The sequence below is a fragment of the Pseudochaenichthys georgianus genome, unplaced genomic scaffold (assembly GCF_902827115.2).
Source record: "Pseudochaenichthys georgianus unplaced genomic scaffold, fPseGeo1.2 scaffold_1201_arrow_ctg1, whole genome shotgun sequence".
In the NCBI taxonomy this organism is placed as follows: Eukaryota; Metazoa; Chordata; class Actinopteri; order Perciformes; family Channichthyidae; genus Pseudochaenichthys; species Pseudochaenichthys georgianus.
The window spans coordinates 5873-30709 of NW_027262133.1; the positions used below are offsets into that span (position 1 = coordinate 5873).

The window sequence follows — 24837 nt, forward strand, 5'->3', positions numbered from 1 at the left end:
AGGGTACACACAGTATACATGGTATACACAGTATACAGGGTACACACAGTATACAGGGTACACACAGTATACAGGGTACACACAGTATACACAGTATACACAGTATACAGGGTACACACAGTACACACAGTATACAGGGTACACAGTACACACAGTATACAGGGTACACACAGTACACACAGTATACATGGTACAAACAGTACACACAGTATACAGGGTACAAACAGTACATACAGTATACAGGGTACACACAGTATACAGGGTATACACAGTACACACAGTATACAGGGTACAAACAGTACACACAGTATACAGGGTATACACAGTACACACAGTATACAGGGTACACACAGTATACAGGGTATACACAGTACACACAGTATACAGGGTACAAACAGTACATACATTATACAGGGTACACACAGTATACACAGTACACACAGTATACAGGGTATACACAGTACACACAGTATACAGGGTACACACAGTATACAGGGTACACACAGTATACACAGTACACACAGTATACACAGTACACACAGTATACAGGGTATACACAGTACACACGGTATACAGGGTACACACAGTATACAGGGTACACACAGTATACAGGGTACACACAGTATACACAGTACACACAGTATACAGGGTACACACAGTATACAGGGTACACACAGTATACAGGGTACACACAGTATACAGGGTACACACAGTATACAGGGTACACACAGTACACACAGTACACACAGTATACAGGGTACACACAGTACACACGGTATACAGGGTACACACGGTATACAGGGTACACACGGTATACAGGGTACACACGGTATACAGGGTACACACAGTACACACAGTATACAGGGTACACACAGTACACACAGTATACAGGGTACACACAGTATACAGGGTACACACAGTACACACAGTATACAGGGTACACACAGTACACACAGTATACAGGGTACACACAGTACACACAGTATACAGGGTACACACAGTATACACGGTACACACAGTATACAGGGTATACACAGTACACACAGTATACAGGGTACACACAGTATACAGGGTATACACAGTACACACAGTATACAGGGTATACACAGTACACACAGTATACAGGGTACACACAGTATACAGGGTACACACAGTACACACAGTATACAGGGTATACACAGTACACACAGTATACAAGGTACACACAGTATACAGGGTATACACAGTACACACAGTATACAGGGTACACACAGTATACAGGGTACACACAGTACACACAGTATACAGGGTATACACAGTACACACAGTATACAGGGTATACACAGTACACACAGTATACAGGGTACACACAGTATACAGAGTACACACAGTATACAGGGTATACACAGTACACAGGGTATACACAGTACACACAGTATACAGGGTATACACAGTACACACAGTATACAGGGTATACACAGTACACAGTATACAGGGTACACACAGTACACACAGTATACAGGGTACACACAGTATACAGGGTACACACAGTATACAGGGTACACACAGTATACAGGGTACACACAGTACACACAGTATACAGGGTACAAACAGTACACACAGTATACAGGGTATACACAGTACACACAGTATACAGGGTACACACAGTATACAGAGTACACACAGTATACAGGGTATACACAGTACACACAGTATACAGGGTATACACAGTACACACAGTATACAGGGTATACACAGTACACAGTATACAGGGTACACACAGTATACAGGGTATACACAGTACACACAGTATACAGGGTACACACAGTATACAGGGTACACACAGTACACACAGTATACAGGGTACAAACAGTACACACAGTATACAGGGTACACACAGTATACAGAGTACAAACAATATACACAGTATACAGGGTACAAACCTGCCTGGTTCCACCTGCTCTGCTGTGCTGCTGTAGCTGAGTCCTGGTTCCACCTGCTCTGCTGTGCTGCTGTAGGTGAGGCCTGGTTCCACCTGCTCTGCTGCGCTGCTGTAGCTGAGGCCTGGTTCCACCTGCTCTGCTCTGCTGTGCTGTGCTGCTGTAGCTGAGGCCTGGTTCCACCTGCTCTGCTGTGCTGCTGTAGCTGAGGCCTGGTTCCACCTGCCCTGCTGTGCTGCTGTAGCTGAGGCCTGGTTCCACCTGCTCTGCTGCGCTGCTGTAGCTGAGGCCTGGTTCCACCTGCTCTGCTCTGCTGTGCTGCTGTAGCTGAGGCCTGGTTCCACCTGCTCTGCTCTGCTGTACTGCTGTAGCTGAGGCCTGGTTCCACCTGCTCTGCTCTGCTGTGCTGTGCTGCTGTAGCTGAGGCCTGGTTCCACCTGCTCTGCTCTGCTGTGCTGCTGTAGCTGAGGCCTGGTTTCACCTGCTCTGCTCTGCTGCTGTAGCTGAGGCCTGGTTCCACCTGCTCTGCTCTGCTGAGCTGCTGTAGCTGAGGCCTGGTTCCACCTTCTCTGCTCTGCTGTGCTGCTGTAGCTGAGGCCTGGTTCCACCTGCTCTGCTGTGCTGCTGTAGCTGAGGCCTGGTTCCACCTGCTCTGCTGCTGTAGCTGAGGCCTGGTTCCACCTGCTCTGCTGTGATGCTGTAGCTGAGGCCTGGTTCCACCTGCTCTGCTCTGTTGTGCTGCTGTAGCTGAGGCCTGGTTCCACCTTCTCTGCTCTGTTGTGCTGCTGTAGCTGAGGCCTGGTTCCACCTTCTCTGCTGTGCTGCTGTAGCTGAGGCCTGGTTCCACCTTCTCTGCTCTGTTATGCTGCTGTAGCTGAGGCCTGGTTCCACCTGCTCTGCTCTGTTGTGCTGCTGTAGCTGAGGCCTGGTTCCACCTTATCTGCTCTGCTGTGCTGCTGTAGCTGAGGCCTGGTTCCGCCTTCTCTCCTCTGCTGTGCTGCTGTAGCTGAGGCCTGGTTCCGCCTTCTCTCCTCTGCTGTGCTGCTGTAGCTGAGGCCTGGTTCCACCTGCTCTGCTGTGCTGCTGTAGCTGAGGCCTGGTTCCACCTTCTCTGCTCTGTTGTGCTGCTGTGGCTGAGGCCTGGTTCCACCTGCTCTGCTGTGCTGTGCTGTGCTGCTGTAGCTGAGGCCTGGTTCCACCTGCTCTGCTCTGCTGTAGCTGAGGCCTGGTTCCACCTGCTCTGCTGTGCTGCTGTAGCTGAGGCCTGGTTCCACCTGCTCTGCTGTGCTGCTGTAGCTGAGGCCTGGTTCCACCTGCTCTGCTCTGCTGTGCTGCTGTAGCTGAGGCCTGGTCCACTTGCTCTGCTCTGCTCTGTTGTGCTGCTGTAGCTGAGGCCTGGTTCCACCTGCTCTGCTGTGCTGCTATAGCTGAGGCCTGGTTCCACCTGCTCTGCTGTGCTGCTGTGGCTGAGGCCTGGTTCCACCTGCTCTGCTCTGCTGTGCTGCTGTAGCTGAGGCCTGGTTCCACTTGCTCTGCTCTGCTCTGTTGTGCTGCTGTAGCTGAGGCCTGGTTCCACCTGCTCTGCTGTGCTGTGCTGCTGTGGCTGAGGCCTGGTTCCACCTTCTCTGCTCTGCTGTGCTGCTGTAGCTGAGGCCTGGTTCCACCTGCTCTGCTCTGCTGTGCTGCTGTAGCTGAGGCCTGGTTCCACCTGCTCTGCTGTGCTGCTGTAGCTGAGGCCTGGTTCCACCTGCTCTGCTCTGATGTGCTGCTGTAGCTGAGGCCTGGTTCCACCTGCTCTGCTCTGCTGTGCTGCTGTAGCTGAGGCCTGGTTCCACCTGCTCTGCTGCGCTGCTGTAGCTGAGGCCTGGTTCCACCTGCTCTGCTCTGCTGTGCTGCTGTAGCTGAGGCCTGGTTCCACCTGCTCTGCTCTGTTGTGCTGCTGTAGCTGAGGCCTGGTTCCACCTTCTCTGCTCTGCTGTGCTGCTGTAGCTGAGGCCTGGTTCCACCTGCTCTGCTCTGCTGTGCTGCTGTAGCTGAGGCCTGGTTCCACCTGCTCTGCTCTGCTGTGCTGCTGTAGCTGAGGCCTGGTTCCACCTGCTCTGCTCTGCTGTGCTGCTGTAGCTGAGGCCTGGTTTCACCTGCTCTGCTCTGCTGTGCTGCTGTAGCTGAGGCCTGGTTCCACCTGCTCTGCTCTGCTGAGCTTCTGTAGCTGAGGCCTGGTTCCACCTTCTCTGCTCTGCTCTGCTGTGCTGCTGTAGCTGAGGCCTGGTTCCACCTGCTCTGCTGTGCTGCTGTAGCTGAGGCCTGGTTCCACCTGCTCTCCTGTGCTGCTGTAGCTGAGGCCTGGTTCCACCTGCTCTGCTGTGATGCTGTAGCTGAGGCCTGGTTCCACCTGCTCTGCTCTGTTGTGCTGCTGTAGCTGAGGCCTGGTTCCACCTTCTCTGCTCTGTTGTGCTGCTGTAGCTGAGGCCTGGTTCCACCTTCTCTGCTGTGCTGCTGTAGCTGAGGCCTGGTTCCACCTTCTCTGCTCTGTTATGCTGCTGTAGCTGAGGCCTGGTTCCACCTGCTCTGCTCTGTTGTGCTGCTGTAGCTGAGGCCTGTTTCCACCTTATCTGCTCTGCTGTGCTGCTGTAGCTGAGGCCTGGTTCCGCCTTCTCTCCTCTGCTGTGCTGCTGTAGCTGAGGCCTGGTTCCACCTGCTCTGCTGTGCTGCTGTAGCTGAGGCCTGGTTCCACCTTCTCTGCTCTGTTGTGCTGCTGTGGCTGAGGCCTGGTTCCACCTGCTCTGCTGTGCTGTGCTGCTGTAGCTGAGGCCTGGTTCCACCTGCTCTGCTCTGCTGTGCTGCTGTAGCTGAGGCCTGGTTCCACCTGCTCTGCTGTGCTGCTGTAGCTGAGGCCTGGTTCCACCTGCTCTGCTGTGCTGCTGTAGCTGAGGCCTGGTTCCACCTGCTCTGCTCTGCTGTGCTGCTGTAGCTGAGGCCTGGTTCCACTTGCTCTGCTCTGTTGTGCTGCTGTAGCTGAGGCCTGGTTCCACCTGCTCTGCTGTGCTGCTGTAGCTGAGGCCTGGTTCCACCTGCTCTGCTCTGCTCTGCTGTGCTGCTGTGGCTGAGGCCTGGTTCCACCTGCTCTGCTCTGCTGTGCTGCTGTAGCTGAGGCCTGGTTCCACCTGCTCAGCTGTGCTGCTGTAGCTGAGGCCTGGTTCCACCTGCTCTGCTGTGTTGCTGTAGCTGAGGCCTGGTTCCACCTGCTCTGCTCTGATGTGCTGCTGTAGCTGAGGCCTGGTTCCACCTGCTCAGCTGTGCTGCTGTAGCTGAGGCCTGGTTCCACCTGCTCTGCTGTGCTGCTGTAGCTGGGGCCTGGTTCCACCTGCTCTGCTGCTGTAGCTGAGGCCTGGTTCCACCTGCTCTGCTCTGCTGCTGTAGCTGAGGCCTGGTTCCACCTGCTCTGCTGCTGTAGCTGAGGCCTGGTTCCACCTGCTCTGCTCTGCTGTGCTGCTGTAGCTGAGGCCTGGTTCCACCTGCTCTGCTGTGCTTCTGTGCTGCTGTAGCTGAGGCCTGGTTCCACCTGCTCTGCTGTGCTTCTGTGCTGCTGTAGCTGAGGCCTGGTTCCACCTGCTCTGCTGTGCTTCTGTGCTGCTGTAGCTGAGGCCTGGTTCCACCTGCTCTGCTTCGCTTCTGTGCTGCTGTAGCTGAGGCCTGGTTCCACCTGCTCTGCTGTGCTTCTGTGCTGCTGTAGCTGAGGCCTGGTTCCACCTGCTCAGCTGTGCTGCTGTAGCTGAGGCCTGGTTCCACCTGCTCTGCTGTGCTGCTGTAGCTGGGGCCTGGTTCCACCTGCTCTGCTCTGCTGCTGTAGCTGAGGCCTGGTTCCACCTGCTCTGCTCTGCTGCTGTAGCTGAGGCCTGGTTCCACCTGCTCTGCTGTGCTTCTGTGCTGCTGTAGCTGAGGCCTGGTTCCACCTGCTCTGCTGTGCTGCTGTAGCTGGGGCCTGGTTCCACCTGCTCTGCTGCTGTAGCTGAGGCCTGGTTCCACCTGCTCTGCTGCTGTAGCTGAGGCCTGGTTCCACCTGCTCTGCTCTGCTGTGCTGCTGTAGCTGAGGCCTGGTTCCACCTGCTCTGCTGTGCTTCTGTGCTGCTGTAGCTGAGGCCTGGTTCCACCTGCTCTGCTGTGCTTCTGTGCTGCTGTAGCTGAGGCCTGGTTCCACCTGCTCTGCTGTGCTTCTGTGCTGCTGTAGCTGAGGCCTGGTTCCACCTGCTCTGCTGTGCTTCTGTGCTGCTGTAGCTGAGGCCTGGTTCCACCTGCTCTGCTGTGCTTCTGTGCTGCTGTAGCTGAGGCCTGGTTCCACCTGCTCAGCTGTGCTGCTGTAGCTGAGGCCTGGTTCCACCTGCTCTGCTGTGCTGCTGTAGCTGGGGCCTGGTTCCACCTGCTCTGCTCTGCTGCTGTAGCTGAGGCCTGGTTCCACCTGCTCTGCTCTGCTGCTGTAGCTGAGGCCTGGTTCCACCTGCTCTGCTGTGCTTCTGTGCTGCTGTAGCTGAGGCCTGGTTCCACCTGCTCTGCTCTGCTGTGCTGCTGTAGCTGAGGCCTGGTTCCACTTGCTCTGCTCTGCTCTGTTGTGCTGCTGTAGCTGAGGCCTGGTTCCACCTGCTCTGCTGTGCTGCTGTAGCTGAGGCCTGGTTCCACCTGCTCTGCTCTGCTCTGCTGTGCTGCTGTGGCTGAGGCCTGGTTCCACCTGCTCTGCTCTGCTGTGCTGCTGTAGCTGAGGCCTGGTTCCACCTGCTCAGCTGTGCTGCTGTAGCTGAGGCCTGGTTCCACCTGCTCTGCTGTGTTGCTGTAGCTGAGGCCTGGTTCCACCTGCTCTGCTCTGATGTGCTGCTGTAGCTGAGGCCTGGTTCCACCTGCTCAGCTGTGCTGCTGTAGCTGAGGCCTGGTTCCACCTGCTCTGCTGTGCTGCTGTAGCTGGGGCCTGGTTCCACCTGCTCTGCTGCTGTAGCTGAGGCCTGGTTCCACCTGCTCTGCTCTGCTGCTGTAGCTGAGGCCTGGTTCCACCTGCTCTGCTGCTGTAGCTGAGGCCTGGTTCCACCTGCTCTGCTCTGCTGTGCTGCTGTAGCTGAGGCCTGGTTCCACCTGCTCTGCTGTGCTTCTGTGCTGCTGTAGCTGAGGCCTGGTTCCACCTGCTCTGCTGTGCTTCTGTGCTGCTGTAGCTGAGGCCTGGTTCCACCTGCTCTGCTGTGCTTCTGTGCTGCTGTAGCTGAGGCCTGGTTCCACCTGCTCTGCTTCGCTTCTGTGCTGCTGTAGCTGAGGCCTGGTTCCACCTGCTCTGCTGTGCTTCTGTGCTGCTGTAGCTGAGGCCTGGTTCCACCTGCTCAGCTGTGCTGCTGTAGCTGAGGCCTGGTTCCACCTGCTCTGCTGTGCTGCTGTAGCTGGGGCCTGGTTCCACCTGCTCTGCTCTGCTGCTGTAGCTGAGGCCTGGTTCCACCTGCTCTGCTGTGCTTCTGTGCTGCTGTAGCTGAGGCCTGGTTCCACCTTGCTCCGGGAACAGCGTGGTTACTGCTGTACTGGACAAGGAGAAGATCGCTAGTCGTCCTGAACAATCTACTGGACTCGGGTCTGTTCTGCCGCCCCAGTGGACATCCCCTGTACAGTCTCGGAGGTGTTGCACAAACAGTTGCTGGTTGCACTGTCGCGGACTTTCATTTCGGAAAATGTGTGTCTTTCTCACGTGCCTGCCACGATGGTCCTTCAGAATTGTTTTTTAAACTCTAATCTCACTTTCGCGAAGTTTGCTGGTGACTCTAGAACAGCTGACAATGTGTGTGTTGATTAAGAGGAAAAGGTGCCTGGTATTTTTATTGTTGTTACTATCAGGAAATGTCCAGCCAGGTCCTCCGAGCAGCATTAGTCAACTAGCTACTCCTGCTGATCGTATATCCAGATCTGGGCTAGCTTTCATTCATTTAAATGTGCGTAGTCTGTTACCTAAATTAGATGTTGGGCGAGTTCGACTGATGCTGATGTCGTTGTCTTATCAGAAACGTGGCTCCATGTTGGCCTCTGACATTTACATAAATGGTTACAGTGTCCCGCACTGACCGCCTAAACAAGGTGGTGGCGTTGCCATTTATGTGAAAAATAAGTTTTGTGTAACTAATATGGTTTCCAACTCTGTTAGTAAACAGCTCGAATGTGTAGCCGTGAATATTGAGGTAACAAAGGGTCAAAGGTCATGGTGGTGGGCTGCTACAGGGCCCCTCGGCTGTCAAGGACTCTTTATCGTCTTTGGCAAAACTGTTATCGCAACTTTCCTACAAGGAGATAGAGCCGCTTGGAGGGTGAACTGGGACTGGTCACTTCTGGGTCAGAGGATTTTAAAAACCAGTACCTCTTTGCATGTTACCCAGATTACAGACCGTCCTACTCGCCCTAATAAATCCTCCTAATGATCTCATTCTAACAAATGTTCCCCATGAATCCTCCTCTGTGGGAGCATTAGAGAATGGTGTGAGCGACCTCTGAGCTGTAGCCACACTCGGGTCCAAAAGGTTAAACCTCGTGTCACAAAGAGAGACACTTTGTGGAGCAGGGGCGTGGTCTGTTAGATTGGGGTAGAATGGATCTGTGTGCTGATGTGGAAACTGCAGGGACGAGACACTCCCTGGGTGTCTGCTTGATGGTCGTCTCTCCTCTCACCCTCAGGTCTCTAGCCTGCTGAGGAGCTGAGGGTGAGGCTAGGGTCCTTCTCCAGGAACACGTCCTGCTCCTCCTGGAGGCCAGGAAGAGGCTCTGTGACCTTTGACCTGTGCTGGACTCTGGGGATCTGGTCTATCTGAATGCACCGGCCCGTTGCCTGGTCCAGCTAGATGCTGCGTATCACAGCGCTCTGAGATGTGAGACTGACTGTAAAGCATTAACCCTTCACTGCCCCCTGTGTGTAGGGCAGGATGCTTCACTCTCTGCACGGAGGCTCAGTCTCTGGGACACTTCATCTACAAAGCCATGCTGGGGAAACCTCCATCTTATATCTGCTCCTGGTCTCACGGAGAGGTGTGAGTGGCTCCTGCCTGAGATGGCATGCTGAGGTTTTACTAAAGGAGCAGCTGCTAGGACTGTCTGAGGGAGCAGCTCTAGAGGCAGCTCCTCGGTCTGGGACAGGCTGCAGGTTAACCTGAGCAAGCTGGAGCCACTACATGTTCTAGAGCTGGCTGGATGCTGCTCACTGGAAGCTGGTGCTACCTGCTCATGTGGATCAGTATGTACATGATGCTGAAGACGTCCTTTTGTTGTTCTGTTGATGCTTTTGTGTTTCACGAGGAACTACTTGAGCAGCTCTCCCTTGGAAGAGAGATCAATGATCTCAATGCGATTTATCTGTATAAATAAAGGTTTGAAATGAAATGAGTACACACAGTATACAGGGTACACACAGTACACACAGTATACAGGGTACACACAGTACACACAGTATACAGGGTACACACAGTACACACAGTATACAGGGTACACACAGTACACACAGTATACAGGGTACAAACAGTATACAGGGTACACACAATACACACAGTATACAGGGTACACACAGTACACACAGTATACAGGGTACACACAGTACACACAGTATACAGGGTACACACAGTACACAGGGTACAAACAGTACACACAGTATACAGGGTACAAACAGTACACACAGTACACAGGGTACAAACAGTACACACAGTATACAGGGTACACACAGTACACAGGGTACAAACAGTACACACAGTATACAGGGTACACACAGTATACAGGGTATACACAGTACACACAGTATACAGGGTACAAACAGTACACACAGTATACAGGGTATACACAGTACACACAGTATACAGGGTACACACAGTATACAGGGTATACACAGTACACACAGTATACAGGGTACAAACAGTACACACAGTATACAGGGTATACACAGTACACACAGTATACAGGGTACACACAGTATACAGGGTATACACAGTACACACAGTATACAGGGTACAAACAGTACACACAGTATACAGGGTACACACAGTACACAGGGTACAAACAGTACACACAGTATACAGGGTACACACAGTATACAGGGTATACACAGTACACACAGTATACAGGGTACAAACAGTACACACAGTATACAGGGTATACACAGTACACACAGTATACAGGGTACACACAGTATACAGAGTACACACAGTACACAGGGTACACACGGTACACACAGTATACAAGGTATACAGAGTACACACAGTATACAAAGTACACACAGTACACAGGGTACACACAGTATACAGAGTACACACAGTACACAGGGTACACACGGTACACACAGTATACAAGGTATACAAGGTATACAGAGTACACACAGTATACAGAGTACACACAGTACACAGGGTACACACGGTACACACGGTCAGTGTTGGGAAAGTTCACTTTCTACATGAACTAGTTCAGTTCACAGTTCACATATTTTAAAATGAACTAGTTCAGTTCATAGTTCATAATTCAAAATGTTGAACTAAAGTTCATGGTTTCAAAAATGAACTAATTTATAGTTTATAGTTCTTTTTTCAATACGTTGCTGTGAGCTATTATTTGTCTCCTGTACGATGTTAATGGGATTTGGGTGGTAGTGGATCTGTTTTGGCTCTCTTTTTTATTCGCCACTCGCACATACCGTGAAAGGCTAGTCGTGTGCTTATTCTCAATGTGCCGTTTAAGGTTTGTTGTCGTCGATGTACGGACTTGCTTTTTCAAACCGGGCGGACACAGTTTACAGGCAAACGTTTGATTTTTTCCGTCTGAGTCAGTACTGACTTTAACGTAAAACTCTTTTAAATGCTCATACGCCGACGCCGTAGAGCAGGGGTGGGGAACCTTTTTCCTCTCAACGGCCATTTCAATTTTTACAATATCCTCAGAGGGCCGTACAAGTTATTGACCTCTGCTTAAACAAACTAAAATCACAGCCCATTCATTTCATTCTGTGCAAAGAAAAAGCAACCTCTTAATCCAGATATCTCACCATGACTCGCGTATGCATGCACGTGCAGGGTGTGGCGTGCTCCCCTGGGAAGATTTTTTTTTAAATGTTGAAGTTAAAAGCATCAATCTAGTGCACTTTGAGAGCAACATTAGGAGATCTATGGACACATCTCTCAACACCCAAACACAACTGTAAGCAGATTTTCTTTTAATTTATGGATATTTGACAAATCACTACCCTTTCAAACTGTATTCTTCTTTATTAATAACTGTCATATAGTATTTTATACCTGTTTACTGTATTCTCTTATTTTTTTATAACTATAATGATCATATAAAGATGTGCCTTTACCTCACTGGTTGTAGAAAAAGCTTCTTATATTCGTTAGCATAGCTAGCTAACCAGATGCTAATGATAACAACACAGTTATTGACTGTCTGATCAGTATGACAGATGAGCAGATCGCCACTGGGCTTTCAACTAAAGACACAGACACGCAGAAACTGCGGCATGTGTATGGACTTATCGGTACTGCAATTTCTGAAGTGCTGGAGTGGCGTTCTGGTGCTCTCCGTCAGAACTGCACCCCTGTCAGTCGAGAACTATAGCACGTGATGACACGTTAGGCTCGTGTTGTGTTCAAGGACCCTGACCTTGGCCAGGAAAAACAGGCACTCGCTTGTTTAATTTTTTTGCGGTCGAGATTTCTTTCATTTTTTGCGTGTGTTTATAAATTACCTCGAGGGCCGTACACGCCGTATACGGCCCGGAGGCCGGAGGTTCCCCACCCCTGCCGTAGAGTCTCACTCTGAGCGAGTGCTGCTCCAGCTGCTCTCGGCTTCGTCCATACTAATTCATTCATTCATTCAATGCTCGCCGGTTCCGCGGTTCCACACTGTTTGTTGTGAGGAGTCTGATATATTTAGTATATTTATATTTTAGTGCGACAGCCACGGGTGACAGGCGCGTACGCGTCACAGGCAGCTTGCTGTTGCCAGATTGGGTGGTTTTCCGCATTATTTTGAAGCCTGTTTACTGTGTGTTTTAACTGGGGTTTCGGCTGAAAGGCATATGAAATCTGGCACACTTTTGAACGCCGTTATAATACAGTGCTGAGAATGAACGCACTTTTGAACGCCGTTATACAGCGCTGAGAATGAACGCGTTCTCAATTACGTTCATCGAGCGGAAATACAGTACGTTCAGTTCACGTTCGCCCAAAATATGAACGCGTTCATGAACGATCGTTCATTGAACTCGTTCAGGTACATCACTGCACACGGTATACAGAGTACTCACAGGATTTTAAAGATGAATTAGAACTCTTATTTTGAAGTGTTTCATTGCATTCAGTGGAAATGCAAGAAGAAGAAATAAAATACATTTTTAATAATAAAAAAACGTTCCAAGACGGAGTTTTAACTTAAAGAGAGACCAACAGGTGAACTCTCTGATATCTCTGTTTGTTCCCGCTCTGCTCGCTCACTTCCCCGGGGGATGACCTTTATTTTGAAGGCCCGGCATTTGGACCGGAAGTGTTTAATTGCGTGGTGCTCGGAGGAAGTGCTTTGATCTTCAGCAGCAGGAGAAGAAGAAGAAGAAGAGGAGGAGGAAGAAGAAGAGACTCTTCCTGCCAGAGAGAGAGAGAGAGGGAGAGAGAGGAGGAAGAGAGAGAGAGAGCGAGAGAGAGGAGTTACAGCGGGAGTTTCTGATCAGCGCAGCCGGACAGAGACGCCCCTCCTCGGCCTCAGATCTCACGGTGAGTCGGTGTGTGAGCTCCAGGAAACACAGGCTCTCTCGGCCTGTTGTTTGCGGGGCGGTGCGGGGAGGGGGGGGGGAGACTGTGTGCGGGGGTCATCACGCATCGAGCTGTTACTACATCTGGATTTTCAAAATAAAAGACAAGCTAGAAGTTGTTGCGTTGTTTTTTTGTTTTGACATGTTTGAAATGTATTCTACTATTTCAAACATGTTCCGACGTTAGTAATAAGATCATAATGAAGCCACGAGACGTGCGTCCTGCTCAGGTCACGCGGTTGGACTGGTTGAGGCTTTTATTTTGGAGGACTGGCCCCATTAACTTCCGGTCTGGCTGCTGTTAGCTTGACGCGGATAACCACCGGATCTCCATTTTAGCTGCGGAGTGATCTACAGTAACAACACCTACTATACAGAGCGGGAGAAGTACTCAGATCTTGTACTTGAGTAAAAGTAGAAGTACTCAGATCTTGTTCTTGAGTAAAAGTAGAAGTACTCAGATCTTGTACTTGAGTAAAAGTAGAAGTACTCAGATGTTGTACTTGAGTAAAAGTAGAAGTACTCAGAGCTTGTACTTGAGTAAAAGTAGAAGTACTCAGATCTTGTACTTGAGTAAAAGTAGAAGTACTCAGATCTTGTACTTGAGTAAAAGTAGAAGTACTCAGATCTTGTACTTGAGTAAAAGTAGAAGTACTCAGATCTTGTACTTGAGTAAAAGTAGAAGTACTCAGATGTTGTACTTGAGTAAAAGTAGAAGTACTCAGATCTTGTACTTGAGGAAAAGTAGAAGTACTCAGATCTTGTACTTGAGTAAAAGTAGAAGTACTCAGATCTTGTACTTGAGTAAAAGTAGAAGTACTCAGATCTTGTACTTGAGTAAAAGTAGAAGTACTCAGATCTTGTGCTTGAGTAAAAGTAGAAGTACTCAGATCTTGTACTTGAGGAAAAGTAGAAGTACTCAGATATTGTACTTGAGTAAAAGTACAAGTACTCAGATCTGATACTTGAGTAAAAGTAGAAGTATTCAGGTCTTGTTCTTGAGTCAAAGTAGAAGTACTCAAATCTTGTACTTGAGTAAAAGTAGAAGTACTCAGATCTTGTACTTGAGTAAAAGTAGAAGTACTCAGATCTTGTACTTGAGTAAAAGTAGAAGTACTCAGATCTTGTACTTGAGTAAAAGTAGAAGTACTCAGATCTTGTACTTGAGTAAAAGTAGAAGTACTCAGATCTTGTACTTGAGTAAAAGTAGAAGTACTCAGATCTTGTACTTGAGTAAAAGTAGAAGTACTCAGATCTTGTACTTGAGTAAAAGTAGAAGTACTCAGATCTTGTACTTGAGTAAAAGTAGAAGTACTCAGATCTTGTACTTGAGTAAAAGTAGAAGTACTCAGATCTTGTACTTGAGTAAAAGTAGAAGTACTCAGATCTTGTACTTGAGTAAAAGTAGAAGTACTCAGATCTTGTACTTGAGTAAAAGTAGAAGTACTCAGATCTTGTACTTGAGTAAAAGTAGAAGTACTCAGATCTTGTACTTGAGTAAAAGTAGAAGTACTCAGATCTTGTACTTGAGTAAAAGTAGAAGTACTCAGATCTTGTACTTGAGTAAAAGTAGAAGTACTCAGATCTTGTACTTGAGTAAAAGTAGAAGTACTCAGATCTTGTACTTGAGTAAAAGTAGAAGTACTCAGATCTTGTACTTGAGTAAAAGTAGAAGTACTCAGACCTTGTACTTGAGTAAAAGTAGAAGTACTCAGATCTTGTACTTGAGTAAAAGTAGAAGTACTCAGATCTTGTACTTGAGTAAAAGTAGAAGTACCAGAGTGTAGGAATACTCTGTTACAGTAAAAGTCCTGCATTCAAAATGTTCCTCAAGTGAAAGTAGAAAGTATTCTCATCAGAATATAGTGAAAGACAGTGAAAGTAGTCGTTGTGCAGATTGGTCCATTTCAGAATAATATATATATATGTTTTATAATGATTGATCATGAAAGTGTTCTCAAAGCTGGTGAAGGTGCAGCTAGTCTGAAGTACTTTGTAGACTGCAGGGTAGCTGGTGGAGGTGCAGCTAGTCTGAAGTACTTTGTAGACTGCAGGGTAGCTGGTGAAGGTGCAGCTAGTCTGAAGTACTTTGTAGACTGCAGGGTAGCTGGTGAAGGTGCAGCTAGTCTGAAGTACTTTGTAGACTGCAGGGTAGCTGGTGAAGGTGCAGCTAGTCTGAAGTACTTTGTAGACTGCAGGGTAGCTGGTGAAGGTGTAGCTAGTCTGAAGTACTTTGTAGACTGCAGGGTAGCTGGTGAAGGTGCAGCTAGTCTGAAGTACTTTGTAGACTGCAGGGTAGCTGGTGAAGGTGCAGCTAGTCTGAAGTACTTTGTAGACTGCAGGGTAGCTGGTGAAGGTGCAGCTAGTCTGAAGTACTTTGTAGACTGCAGGGTAGCTGGTGAAGGATGCAGCTAGTCTGAAGTACTTTGTAGACTGCAGGGTAGCTGGTGAAGGTGCAGCTAGTCTGAAGTACTTTGTAGACTGCAGGGTAGCTGGTGAAGGTGCAGCTAGTCTGAAGTACTTTGTAGACTGCAGGGTAGCTGGTGGAAGGTGCAGCTAGTCTGAAGTACTTTGTAGACTGCAGGGTAGCTGGTGAAGGTGCAGCTAGTCTGAAGTACTTTGTAGACTGCAGGGTAGCTGGTGAAGGTGCAGCTAGTCTGAAGTACTTTGTAGACTGCAGGGTAGCTGGTGGAGGTGCAGCTAGTCTGAAGTACTTTGTAGACTGCAGGGTAGCTGGTGAAGGTGCAGCTAGTCTGAAGTACTTTGTAGACTGCAGGGTAGCTGGTGAAGGTGCAGCTAGTCTGAAGTACTTTGTAGACTGCAGGGTAGCTGGTGAAGGTGCAGCTAGTCTGAAGTACTTTGTAGACTGCAGGGTAGCTGGTGAAGGTGCAGCTAGTCTGACGTACTTTGTAGACTGCAGGGTAGCTGGTGGAGGTGCAGCTAGTCTGAAGTACTTTGTAGACTGCAGGGTAGCTGGTGAAGGTGCAGCTAGTCTGAAGTACTTTGTAGACTGCAGGGTAGCTGGTGAGGTGCAGCTAGTCTGAAGTACTTTGTAGACTGCAGGGTAGCTGGTGGAGGTGCAGCTAGTCTGAAGTACTTTGTAGACTGCAGGGTAGCTGGTGAGGTGCAGCTAGTCTGAAGTACTTTGTAGACTGCAGGGTAGCTGGTGAAGGTGCAGCTAGTCTGAAGTACTTTGTAGACTGCAGGGTAGCTGGTGGAGGTGCAGCTAGTCTGAAGTACTTTGTAGACTGCAGGGTAGCTGGTGGAGGTGCAGCTAGTCTGAAGTACTTTGTAGACTGCAGGGTAGCTGGTGAAGGTGCAGCTAGTCTGAAGTACTTTGTAGACTGCAGGGTAGCTGGTGAAGGTGCAGCTAGTCTGAAGTACTTTGTAGACTGCAGGGTAGCTGGTGGAGGTGCAGCTAGTCTGAAGTACTTTGTAGACTGCAGGGTAGCTGGTGAAGGTGCAGCTAGTCTGAAGTACTTTGTAGACTGCAGGGTAGCTGGTGGAGGTGCAGCTAGTCTGAAGTACTTTGTAGACTGCAGGGTAGCTGGTGGAGGTGCAGCTAGTCTGAAGTACTTTGTAGACTGCAGGGTAGCTGGTGGAGGTGCAGCTAGTCTGAAGTACTTTGTAGACTGCAGGGTAGCTGGTGAAGGTGCAGCTAGTCTGAAGTACTTTGTAGACTGCAGGGTAGCTGGTGAAGGTGCAGCTAGTCTGAAGTACTTTGTAGACTGCAGGGTAGCTGGTGGAGGTGCAGCTAGTCTGAAGTACTTTGTAGACTGCAGGGTAGCTGGTGAAGGTGCAGCTAGTCTGAAGTACTTTGTAGACTGCAGGGTAGCTGGTGGAGGTGCAGCTAGTCTGAAGTACTTTGTAGACTGCAGGGTAGCTGGTGAAGGTGCAGCTAGTCTGAAGTACTTTGTAGACTGCAGGGTAGCTGGTGGAGGTGCAGCTAGTCTGAAGTACTTTGTAGACTGCAGGGTAGCTGGTGAAGGTGCAGCTAGTCTGAAGTACTTTGTAGACTGCAGGGTAGCTGGTGAAGGTGCAGCTAGTCTGAAGTACTTTGTAGACTGCAGGGTAGCTGGTGGAGGTGCAGCTAGTCTGAAGTACTTTGTAGACTGCAGGGTAGCTGGTGAAGGTGCAGCTAGTCTGAAGTACTTTGTAGACTGCAGGGTAGCTGGTGAAGGTGCAGCTAGTCTGAAGTACTTTGTAGACTGCAGGGTAGCTGGTGGAGGTGCAGCTAGTCTGAAGTACTTTGTAGACTGCAGGGTAGCTGGTGAAGGTGCAGCTAGTCTGAAGTACTTTGTAGACTGCAGGGTAGCTGGTGAAGGTGCAGCTAGTCTGAAGTACTTTGTAGACTGCAGGGTAGCTGGTGGAGGTGCAGCTAGTCTGAAGTACTTTGTAGACTGCAGGGTAGCTGGTGAAGGTGCAGCTAGTCTGAAGTACTTTGTAGACTGCAGGGTAGCTGGTGAAGGTGCAGCTAGTCTGAAGTACTTTGTAGACTGCAGGGTAGCTGGTGAAGGTGCAGCTAGTCTGAAGTACTTTGTAGACTGCAGGGTAGCTGGTGGAGGTGCAGCTAGTCTGAAGTACTTTGTAGACTGCAGGGTAGCTGGTGGAGGTGCAGCTAGTCTGAAGTACTTTGTAGACTGCAGGGTAGCTGGTGGAGGTGCAGCTAGTCTGAAGTACTTTGTAGACTGCAGGGTAGCTGGTGAAGGTGCAGCTAGTCTGAAGTACTTTGTAGACTGCAGGGTAGCTGGTGAAGGTGCAGCTAGTCTGAAGTACTTTGTAGACTGCAGGGTAGCTGGTGGAGGTGCAGCTAGTCTGAAGTACTTTGTAGACTGCAGGGTAGCTGGTGAGGTGCAGCTAGTCTGAAGTACTTTGTAGACTGCAGGGTAGCTGGTGGAGGTGCAGCTAGTCTGAAGTACTTTGTAGACTGCAGGGTAGCTGGTGGAGGTGCAGCTAGTCTGAAGTACTTTGTAGACTGCAGGGTAGCTGGTGGAGGTGCAGCTAGTCTGAAGTACTTTGTAGACTGCAGGGTAGCTGGTGGAGGTGCAGCTAGTCTGAAGTACTTTGTAGACTGCAGGGTAGCTGGTGGAGGTGCAGCTAGTCTGCAGTACTTTGTAGACTGCAGGGTAGCTGGTGGAGGTGCAGCTAGTCTGAAGTACTTTGTAGACTGCAGGGTAGCTGGTGAAGGATGCAGCTAGTCTGAAGTACTTTGTAGACTGCAGGGTAGCTGGTGGAGGTGCAGCTAGTCTGAAGTACTTTGTAGACTGCAGGGTAGCTGGTGAAGGTGCAGCTAGTCTGAAGTACTTTGTAGACTGCAGGGTAGCTGGTGAAGGTGCAGCTAGTCTGAAGTACTTTGTAGACTGCAGGGTAGCTGGTGAAGGTGCAGCTAGTCTGAAGTACTTTGTAGACTGCAGGGTAGCTGGTGGAGGTGCAGCTAGTCTGAAGTACTTTGTAGACTGCAGGGTAGCTGGTGAAGGTGCAGCTAGTCTGAAGTACTTTGTAGACTGCAGGGTAGCTGGTGGAGGTGCAGCTAGTCTGAAGTACTTTGTAGACTGCAGGGTAGCTGGTGAAGGTGCAGCTAGTCTGAAGTACTTTGTAGACTGCAGGGTAGCTGGTGGAGGTGCAGCTAGTCTGAAGTACTTTGTAGACTGCAGGGTAGCTGGTGAAGGTGCAGCTAGTCTGAAGTACTTTGTAGACTGCAGGGTAGCTGGTGAAGGTGCAGCTAGTCTGAAGTACTTTGTAGGCTGCAGGGTAGCTGGTGGAGGTGCAGCTAGTCTGAAGTACTTTGTAGACTGCAGGGTAGCTGGTGAAGGTGCAGCTAGTCTGAAGTACTTTGTAGACTGCAGGGTAGCTGGTGAAGGTGCAGCTAGTCTGAAGTACTTTGTAGACTGCAGGGTAGCTGGTGGAGGTGCAGCTAGTCTGAAGTACTTTGTAGGCTGCAGGGTAGCTGGTGAAGGTGCAGCTAGTCTGAAGTACTTTGTAGACTGCAGGGTAGCTGGTGAAGGTGCAGCTAGTCTGAAGTACTTTGTAGGCTGCAGGGTAGCTGGTGGAGGTGCAGCTAGTCTGAAGTACTTTGTAGGCTGCAGGGTAGCTGGTGGAGGTGCAGCTAGTCTGAAGTACTTTGTAGGCTGCAGGTAGCTGGTGGATTCACTCCAGGTGGAACTAAAGTCTGACACTTGGTTCAAAGTAGCTTCACGACTGAAGTCAGATCGCAGCAGCCAATCAGAGAAGGGTTAGCGTGCCGTGGTCAGAGCTGCTGAGTTCCTGTCTCTAACGGCTGCTTTGGTATGGTGAGGATGATGAGGATGATGAGGATGATGAGGATGATGATGAGGATGATGAGGATGATGATGAGGATGATGATGATGAGGATGATGATGAGGATGATGAGGATGGTGAGGAGGATGAGGATGATGATGATGAGGATGGTGAGGATGAGGATGATGAGGATGAGGATGATGAGGATGGTGAGGATGATGAGGATGATGATGAGGATGGTGATGATGAGGATGGTGAGGATGGTGAGGATGATGAGGATGATGAGGATGATGAGGATGATGATGAGGATGATGAGGATGGTGAGGAGGATGAGGATGATGATGATGAGGATGGTGAGGATGAGGATGATGAGGATGAGGATGATGAGGATGGTGAGGATGATGAGGATGATGATGAGGATGGTGAGGATGAGGATGGTGAGGATGATGAGGATGAGGATGATGAGGATGGTGAGGATGGTGAGGATGATGAGGATGGTGAGGATGGTGAGAATGATGAGGGTGAGGATGGTGAGGATGATGAGGATGATGATGATGAGGATGGTGAGGATGGTGAGGATGATGAGGATGAGGGTGAGGGTGAGGATGAGGATGAGGATGATGGTGAGGATGGTGATGATGAGGATGGTGATGATGAATGTGGTGGTGGTGGTGATGATGATGATGATGATGAGGAAGAGGATGGTGATGATGAGGATGGTGAGGATGGTGAGGATGATGAGGATGAGGATGATGAGGATGATGAGGATGAGGATGGTGAGGATGGTGAGGATGATGAGGATGAGGATGATGAGGATGATGAGGATGAGGATGGTGAGGATGATGAGGATGAGGGTGAGGATGAGGGTGAGGATGATGAGGATGGTGAGGATGATGAGGATGATGGTGAGGATGGTGATGATGAATGTGGTGGTGGTGGTGGTGATGATGATGATGATGATGAGGAAGAGGATGGTGATGATGAGGATGGTGATGAATGTGAGGATGATGATGATGATGATGATGATGATGATGATGATGATGATGATGATGATGATGATGTCTTGGTGCTTGCAGGCGATGGCGAGGCCGAGCCACAGCGATCACGTCCTCCAGCAGCTCAACAACCAGCGCGAGTGGGGCTTCCTGTGCGACTGCCTCATCGCCATCGGGGACATCTACTTCAGGGCGCACAAGGCCGTCCTGGCCGCCTGCAGCTCCTACTTCAGGATGATGTTCATCCGGGACCAGCAGGGGGCGGGGCGCCTGGACCTCAGCAACATGCAGATCAGCGCCGAGTGCTTCGACCTCATCCTGCAGCTCATGTACCTCGGCCGCATCGTGGTGGGCAGCTTCGAGTTCGAGGAGCTGAAGGCCTCCATGGCGTACCTGCAGATGTACTACATCCCCGACTCGCTTGAGGACCTCCGAGACATCCGGAGCTCCAACCCGACCCCGTCTTCTTCCGCCTCCTCGTCCAGTTCCTCCTCTGGCGCCACCGCCGGGAAAATGATGTTCGGAGTGCGCATGTACGAGCAGCCGCCAGCTGCACAGGACGTGGAGACCTTACCCAAAGCTGCCAGCAGGCCGGCGGAGGAGGCGGCTAACGCTCCTCTGAAGGTGGCTAACGCTCCTCTGAAGGCGGCTAACGCTCCTCTGAAGGCGGCTAACGCTCCTCTGAAGGCGGCTAACGCTCCTCTGAAGGCGGCTCACGCTCCTCTGAAGATGGCTCACGCTCCTCTGAAGATGGCTCACGCTCCTCTGAAGATGGCGCCGCCGCTGGGGGACGGAGCAGCCGATCAGCCATGTGACTTGAGGAAGAGGCCCGGCGGCAGGAGTTCGGCTCTCAAAGACCGCCCTCGGTTCGGCCGCACTTACACCTGCGACGACTGTGGCTTTGTCTTCAGCTGCGAGAAACTTCTGATCGAGCACATCCTGACCTGCACCAACCGGAAGGCCTTCAGTCAGCCGAGAGGCAACGTGGAGGGGGAGGCTGAGAGCTCCGCCTCCGAGAGCACGGAGGAACACAGGCTCATCTGTAAAGGCGAGGATGACTGGTCCGACTCCGCCCTCAGGTCCGTGGCAGCCGGCACCGACGGAGAGCCCAGCTCCACCAGGACGCTCTCTATCAAGACGGAACCGGAGGATGGCGCGTTTCCTGAGATACAGATGGTCCGGGTCGGTGAGCACGCCACCAGAAGCCGTAGATCACGGCTCAGTGACGCGGCACGAAGCAACCTGCGGGGTGAGAAAGCAGACTGCGACCCCGAGCCCGGCGTCTCCGGCGAGCCTTATGAAGGCCACATGTCGGGCAGCGAAGAGTCAGGAGTCTCTCCAAAGCTCCGCAAGCTGAAAGACGAGAAGCAGGACGGGGACGGGGCGCCCTGTGAGCTCTGCGGCACTCTGTTAACGGACGAAGACAAGTCCGCCCACTACCTGTCCAACCACATGGGTCATATCTGCGCCTGCGGGAGGTGTGGCCAGGTGCTGATCAAAGGCCGGCAGCTGCAGGAGCACGCCGAGCGCTGCGGCGAGTCCCAGGGCGGCGAGTCGGAGGACGAGGCGTCGCTGCCGGAGGAGCCGCAGGGGATGGAGGTGGAGGCGGCCGACCTGGCCTGCCCTCACTGTGGGAAGCTGTTCCAGAGCGAGGGCCTGGCGCTCGACCACGCCCTGTCCTGCCACGAGCAGGAACCGTTCCGCCCCGTGCTGCTGGAGGAGGGCGAACCGGATCACCGCCGCAAACACTTCTGCAGCATCTGCGGCAAGGGCTTCTACCAGCGCTGCCACCTGCGCGAGCATTACACCGTCCACACCAAAGAGAAGCAGTTCACCTGCCAGACCTGCGGGAAGCAGTTCCTGCGGGAGCGCCAGCTGCGCCTGCACACCGACATGCACAAAGGCATGGCGCGCTACGTGTGCCCCGTCTGCGACCAGGGCACCTTCCTCAAACACGACCACGTCCGACACATGATCTCCCACCTGTCCGCCGGGGAGACCATCTGCCAGGTGTGCTTCCAGATCTTCCCCGGCGGAGAGCAGCTGGAGAAGCACATGGACGTCCACCTGTACATCTGCGGCGTCTGCGGGGAGAAGTTCCGCCTCCGGAAGGACATGCGCAGCCACTACAACTCCAAGCACACCAAGAGACTATAGCTGCGACACTCTGGAAGCCATACGCGGGAGAACAAAGGCACGCACTCGAACACCAAAAAGAAACTGGATCTGCACTTTGAGAGAACCTGAGCAGCCGGTCAGGACTTCCTCGGGTCCCTGGTCCTGAGGAGAGACACTTTAGAAACTGCTGCAGGTCTCCACAGCTCACCCGCCTTACTGGACCTTTACTCCCGGTATCTAGTACTGGAGCTGCGGTTCTGTCCAAAAGCCCAAAGAGATGAAGCCCCCCCCCGCAGGACTCTCAGCCCTCCATGGAACCAGCTCATCACGTCACATCAAGTGTTGGACTATAAATATATATGAACCAGTTGTTGGGGGGGTTCACCTGATGCTCCGTCAGCACCCTGATCACCAGATGAGTCTGGTGGTAGAACCTGGACATGTAGAGACCCCACGTGTTCTGATAGAGGTGTAGAGTAGGGTCTCTGGATGCTGGGACATTAGCACAGTTAGCATATTAGAAATGTCTTATATGATGTCCTCAACATGTTGCTGCGGGTGGACTGAGGTCCGGTCCGGGTCCTGCAGACGCTCCAGGTCTGACAGGTGTGTCTTCGTCAGGTGTTATATGCACACACTGTGTGTGGAACGGGGTGAGGGTCTCCGTGTGAGTCAGGGAACACACTGACGATTCGCACCGCTTGGTCCGTCATAAACTTATAAACTTTATCTTTAAAAAGTGTGTTGGTTTATGATCGTGTGTGTGTGATCACGTGTGTGTGATCACGTGTGTTAGGGCTGCACGATTTTGGGAAAAAATCTAATTGCGATTTTTCTAACAAATATTGCGATTCGAATTGCGATATTTGTTTTGAAGCGACCCAACGGAAAAAAAAAACTTTAAAAAAAAAAGGCTTTGGCGATTTTTTCTTAACCCTTTTTTTGACATTTTTTTTTTGACTTTTTTTTTTGACTTTTTTTTTTTGACTTTTTTTCTTTCTTGTGTGTCATTCGAGATGATGCGATTTGATAATCGCATCATCTCGAATCGCGATTTCGATTTAAAATCGATTAATCGTTCAGCCCTAACGTGTGTGTGATCATGTGTGTGTGATCATGTGTGTGATCACGTGTGTGTGTGATCATGTGTGTGTGATCATGTGTGTGATCACGTGTGATCATGTGTGTGATCACGTGTGATCATGTGTGTGATCACGTGTGTGTGTGATCATGTGTGTGTGATCATGTGTGTGATCACGTGTGAGATCACGTGTGATCGTGTGTGTGATCACGTGTGATCGTGTGTGTGATCACGTGTGATCGTGTGTGTGATCAACTTTTTAATGAAAACTCTTTTTTGTCATTTCTGTTTCCAGGAATCTCAACAGACAATAATTAGATATTAAATATTAATGCCATAAATGATTGCGTACAATTCCAGTTTCTAATGTTTCCAGTGTGATCGCTCACAGACGTTACTCCAGTTCTCACTTATCCTAAGAATGCACTGAACCCACGAAGAGGGTCTCCTCAAAGAAACAATAACTCTTCTCTCAGATTAAGGTGCTCGGGTTTCTCTTCTTCTTCGCCTCTGTGTCAAATGTCCCACTTTGGTTTCTGTACGGTCCAATAGGAGGACCTCTTTGGTTTCTGTATGGTCCAATAGGAGGACCTCTTTGGTTTCTGTACGGTCCAATAGGAGGACCTCTTTGGTTTCTGTACGGTCCAATAGGAGGACCTTTTTGGTTTCTGTACGGTCCAATAGGAGGACCTCTTTGGTTTCTGTACGGTCCAATAGGAGGACCTCTTTGGTTTCTGTACGGTCCAATAGGAGGACCTCTTTGGTTTCTGTACGGTCCAATAGGAGGACCTCTTTGGTTTCTGTACGGTCCAATAGGAGGACCTTTTTGGTTTCTGTACGGTCCAATAGGAGGACCTCTTTGGTTTCTGTGCGGTCCAATAGGAGGACCTTTTTGGTTTCTGTACGGTCCAATAGGAGGACCTCTTTGGTTTCTGTACGGTCCAATAGGAGGACCTCTTTGGTTTCTGTACGGTCCAATAGGAGGACCTCTTTGGTTTCTGTACGGTCCAATAGGAGGACCAGCTCTGGACGTGCAGATCAGGCAGGTGCACGGTGTCAGTGTCACGCTCTCACAGTGATGCATGCTGGGGGTTTCAGGCCTCATGTCCTGTGTTCACTTTGAAGTTCTCAATAAACCAAGTCTCTCTCTGTTGGAGGAAATGTGTCTCTGTCATTTGAGCTGAGGAAGAGCTTCAGAGTCCTGACGACGACTCGGCGTTTAGCAAAGACCTGAAGCGCCCCGAGGCCATGAGAGCAAAGACCTGAAGCGCCCCGAGGCCATCTGCGATCGTTTAACTTGTGGACAATGATTTGCAGACTGTTCCCAGACAGAGGAGCTGCGCATCTAAAAGCTGCTTCCCTAAGACAGTCCTAGCAGTTGGCACATTTAATAAAACCACAGCATGCGATCTCAGGCAGTAGCCACTTACAATTCTCCGTGAGATCAGGGAGCAGATGTAAGATGGAAGTTTCCCTAGCATGGCTTTGTATATAAAAATGTACCAGTGACTGAGCCTCCGTACAGTCAGTGAAAGCAAACCAGCCCTTGCACACAGGGTGCAGTGATGGGTTAATGCTTTACAGTTAGTCACACATCTCAGAGCGCTGTGATACGCAGCATCTAACTGGACCAGCCAATGGGCCGGTGCATTCAGATAGACCAGATCCCCAGAGTCCAGC

General features: G+C 50.5%; 2 protein-coding genes across 2 annotated transcripts; one reads left to right on the top strand and one right to left on the bottom strand.

Moving 5' to 3' along the window:
- Nucleotides 1–12467: 12467 nt before the first annotated feature.
- zbtb1 (zinc finger and BTB domain containing 1) lies at nt 12468–24308 on the top strand. Its single transcript, XM_034077014.2, has 2 exons — nt 12468–12667; nt 20040–24308. Exon 2 carries the CDS (start codon nt 20043–20045, stop codon nt 22113–22115), a length of 2073 nt encoding a protein of 690 aa, XP_033932905.1. The 5' UTR covers nt 12468–12667; nt 20040–20042; the 3' UTR covers nt 22116–24308.
- On the bottom strand, nt 18955–19665 carry LOC117440781 (mucin-1-like; the record flags this gene model as incomplete). The annotated part of the gene is made up of 2 exons (XM_071202117.1): nt 18955–19329; nt 19417–19665. Coding segments are annotated over 2 exons (603 nt in total), but the record flags the coding sequence as incomplete, so codon positions are not given.
- Nucleotides 24309–24837: the final 529 nt, after the last annotated feature.

Coding starts and splice junctions, on each gene's coding strand:
- zbtb1 (XM_034077014.2), top strand. CDS start 20,043: ATGGCGAGGCCGAGCCACAGCGATCACGTCCTCCAGCAGCTCAACAAC.